This window comes from Pteropus alecto, unplaced genomic scaffold (assembly GCF_000325575.1).
Source record: "Pteropus alecto unplaced genomic scaffold, ASM32557v1 scaffold189, whole genome shotgun sequence".
Classification (NCBI taxonomy): domain Eukaryota; kingdom Metazoa; phylum Chordata; class Mammalia; order Chiroptera; family Pteropodidae; genus Pteropus; species Pteropus alecto.
The window spans coordinates 1,278,934-1,280,872 of NW_006442117.1; the positions used below are offsets into that span (position 1 = coordinate 1,278,934).

Consider the following 1,939-nt stretch of genomic DNA (forward strand, 5'->3'; position numbering starts at 1 on the left):
CCCCGGGGCTCCGGCCGCGGGAGTCCCGATCTTAAATCCCAGGCTGGGTCGTCTGCAGCCTGCGCGCGCATCCTTTCCCAGAAAGCGGGGTTTCAGGGGCCTGGGACACGGGGCCTTGGAGATGGAGCCCACCGCGGAAAGGAGGGCAGGCTTGCGACGCGGGGACGTCCGGGCGTCTTTGCGGAGGCAGCAGACGGCCGGTCCCGCGGCAGTGGCCGCGGCGGTGGCCTTGGGGGGTGATGGGCACACACTGTGCTTCCAGAGGTCTGGCAGCCGTGACTGGCGGGAAGGAGGTCCAGTCTCTGTGGGGGTCACACTGCCGCTGGCGCGGTGGCTCTGGCCACCTTCATATGGAGGAAGCGGGAACGTCACTTGAAGGGCGGTGACACCGAAGGCGGAGCCTTTATTCCCACGCAAGTTCCCTGACCCCCAGATTCCCTCCACGCGTGAGGCTTGAGAAGCCTTGGTAACTGCGGGAACCCCCTCTGGGACCCCGTTTCTGTGCATGTCCCCTCTAACGCCTGTCGTCGGGCGAATCCCTCAACCCTCTGGGCCGTGGAGTTTCACCTGTGGATGGGTCAGGGTGAGGTCAAATGAGAGACTGGAGACCGTGATGCTTTTAAAACCAAGGTGCTACCCAGGTATTTGGCATGACTGAAAGAAGAGGCAGGTGGGGGGCGGCCTCAGACAGACAGGCTGAGGGAGAAAGGGGGGCTCAGAGTGCAGAAGCGATTTCTGCAGGCCCTTTGCAAGGTGGGGCTCAGGTGTACCTTACCAGTGAGTTCAGATATCTAAGGTTGTAACCCTGGGCCCAGAATTCTCTGCCACTTTATTTTAATGATTATGTTTAGGAGCAAAGGCTACACTTAATTTTTCAGACTTTGGAATTTTATTTTACTAAGCACTGGGGGAGCGGTGAGGAGGAGGGTCGTTGGAGAACATATCTATATCTATATCTATGTATCTTCACTTGATGTAATTTACATAACTTCCAATTTTACGTATTTGACCCTTTTTACCCCATCTACCTCCGCTCCCCCCACCCCCTGGTAACCACTAGTCTAGTGTCCATGTCTATGAGTCTCCCCGCAGAACTTTCTGATACCCAGAGGTGCTCCCTAATATGGCAAAGGACCGGCTTCTGAGTCGATTGGTCGGTCTTTTATTTGAGATTGGAATGCAGTTTTCGAGCAGGGTTGGTCCCAAGACACCCGTGTTTTTCATAACAGGTGACCTGTTATTGTGACTGTACCTGCCTGAATCCTGGAGGCAGGTGGGGACAGAGGCCACCAGGCCAGCACTGGCTCTTCTTTCCACTTCCTCCTTTATAAAAGTTTTCGTACACAGAGTCGAAAGACTCATCGTTCTGCAGTGTAGCCTCCTGTGCCTGCCTCCAGCCGGCGCACCTGTCTCTGCCGATTCTCCTGCTGCAGGATAACGTAATTCTGATTAGCTCAGTAGTCAGTGTTTAGCGTCATGACTACGTGAAAGCTACTCACCCAAGAGCCCTGTAGTAACCTATAATTTCTTTTCCTTTTACGCCCAACTTTTTTCTCCTTTGGAATTTTCGTCTTTTTTTTTTTCCCATTTAGTTTCTATCACCAGCTCAGTCCAACGCTCTGCTTGCTGTCTGAATCTTCCCCACATGTTCAGACCCTGTGTCTTCTCAACGAGATCGCTTTTTGTCGTATATGCTGTCCGTGCCTCATTGCGTCTCCTTGGCACCTAGCGTTTTTCCCGACTTCCAGCTGTCCCACTGTGACCCACCTTGGAGGGCTTTGTCTGGTCACCGGAGCCCACTCTGCCTGTACACAGGACAGGTCTGGCGGCCTTTCCCGTCCCTCTGGAGCAGCCTCCAACCCATGCTAGATGGACGTAAGCTGCCTGTTTCCTCACCCTGGGGATGGGGTCACTCTGAGCCATGCGTGCAAAGTTGGCT

At 54.5% G+C, this 1,939-nt stretch overlaps 1 protein-coding gene across 4 annotated transcripts in view; it reads left to right on the top strand.

The window, feature by feature from the left end:
- The first annotated feature begins 53 nt into the window (after positions 1 to 53).
- The window catches only part of NTPCR (nucleoside-triphosphatase, cancer-related), a 14,881-nt gene continuing 12,995 nt past the window's right edge, over positions 54 to 1,939 (top strand). The window contains exon 1 of one of the 4 annotated variants that reach the window (XM_025039076.1): positions 54 to 641. In XM_025039076.1, coding sequence (XP_024894844.1) covers positions 506 to 641 — 136 coding nt within the window. In that variant the 5' untranslated portion in view covers positions 54 to 505. Of the gene's footprint in view, positions 642 to 687; positions 1,876 to 1,939 lie in introns of those variants that run through there. The other 3 variants (XM_025039074.1, XM_025039075.1, XM_025039077.1) reach the window with 3 other exon arrangements.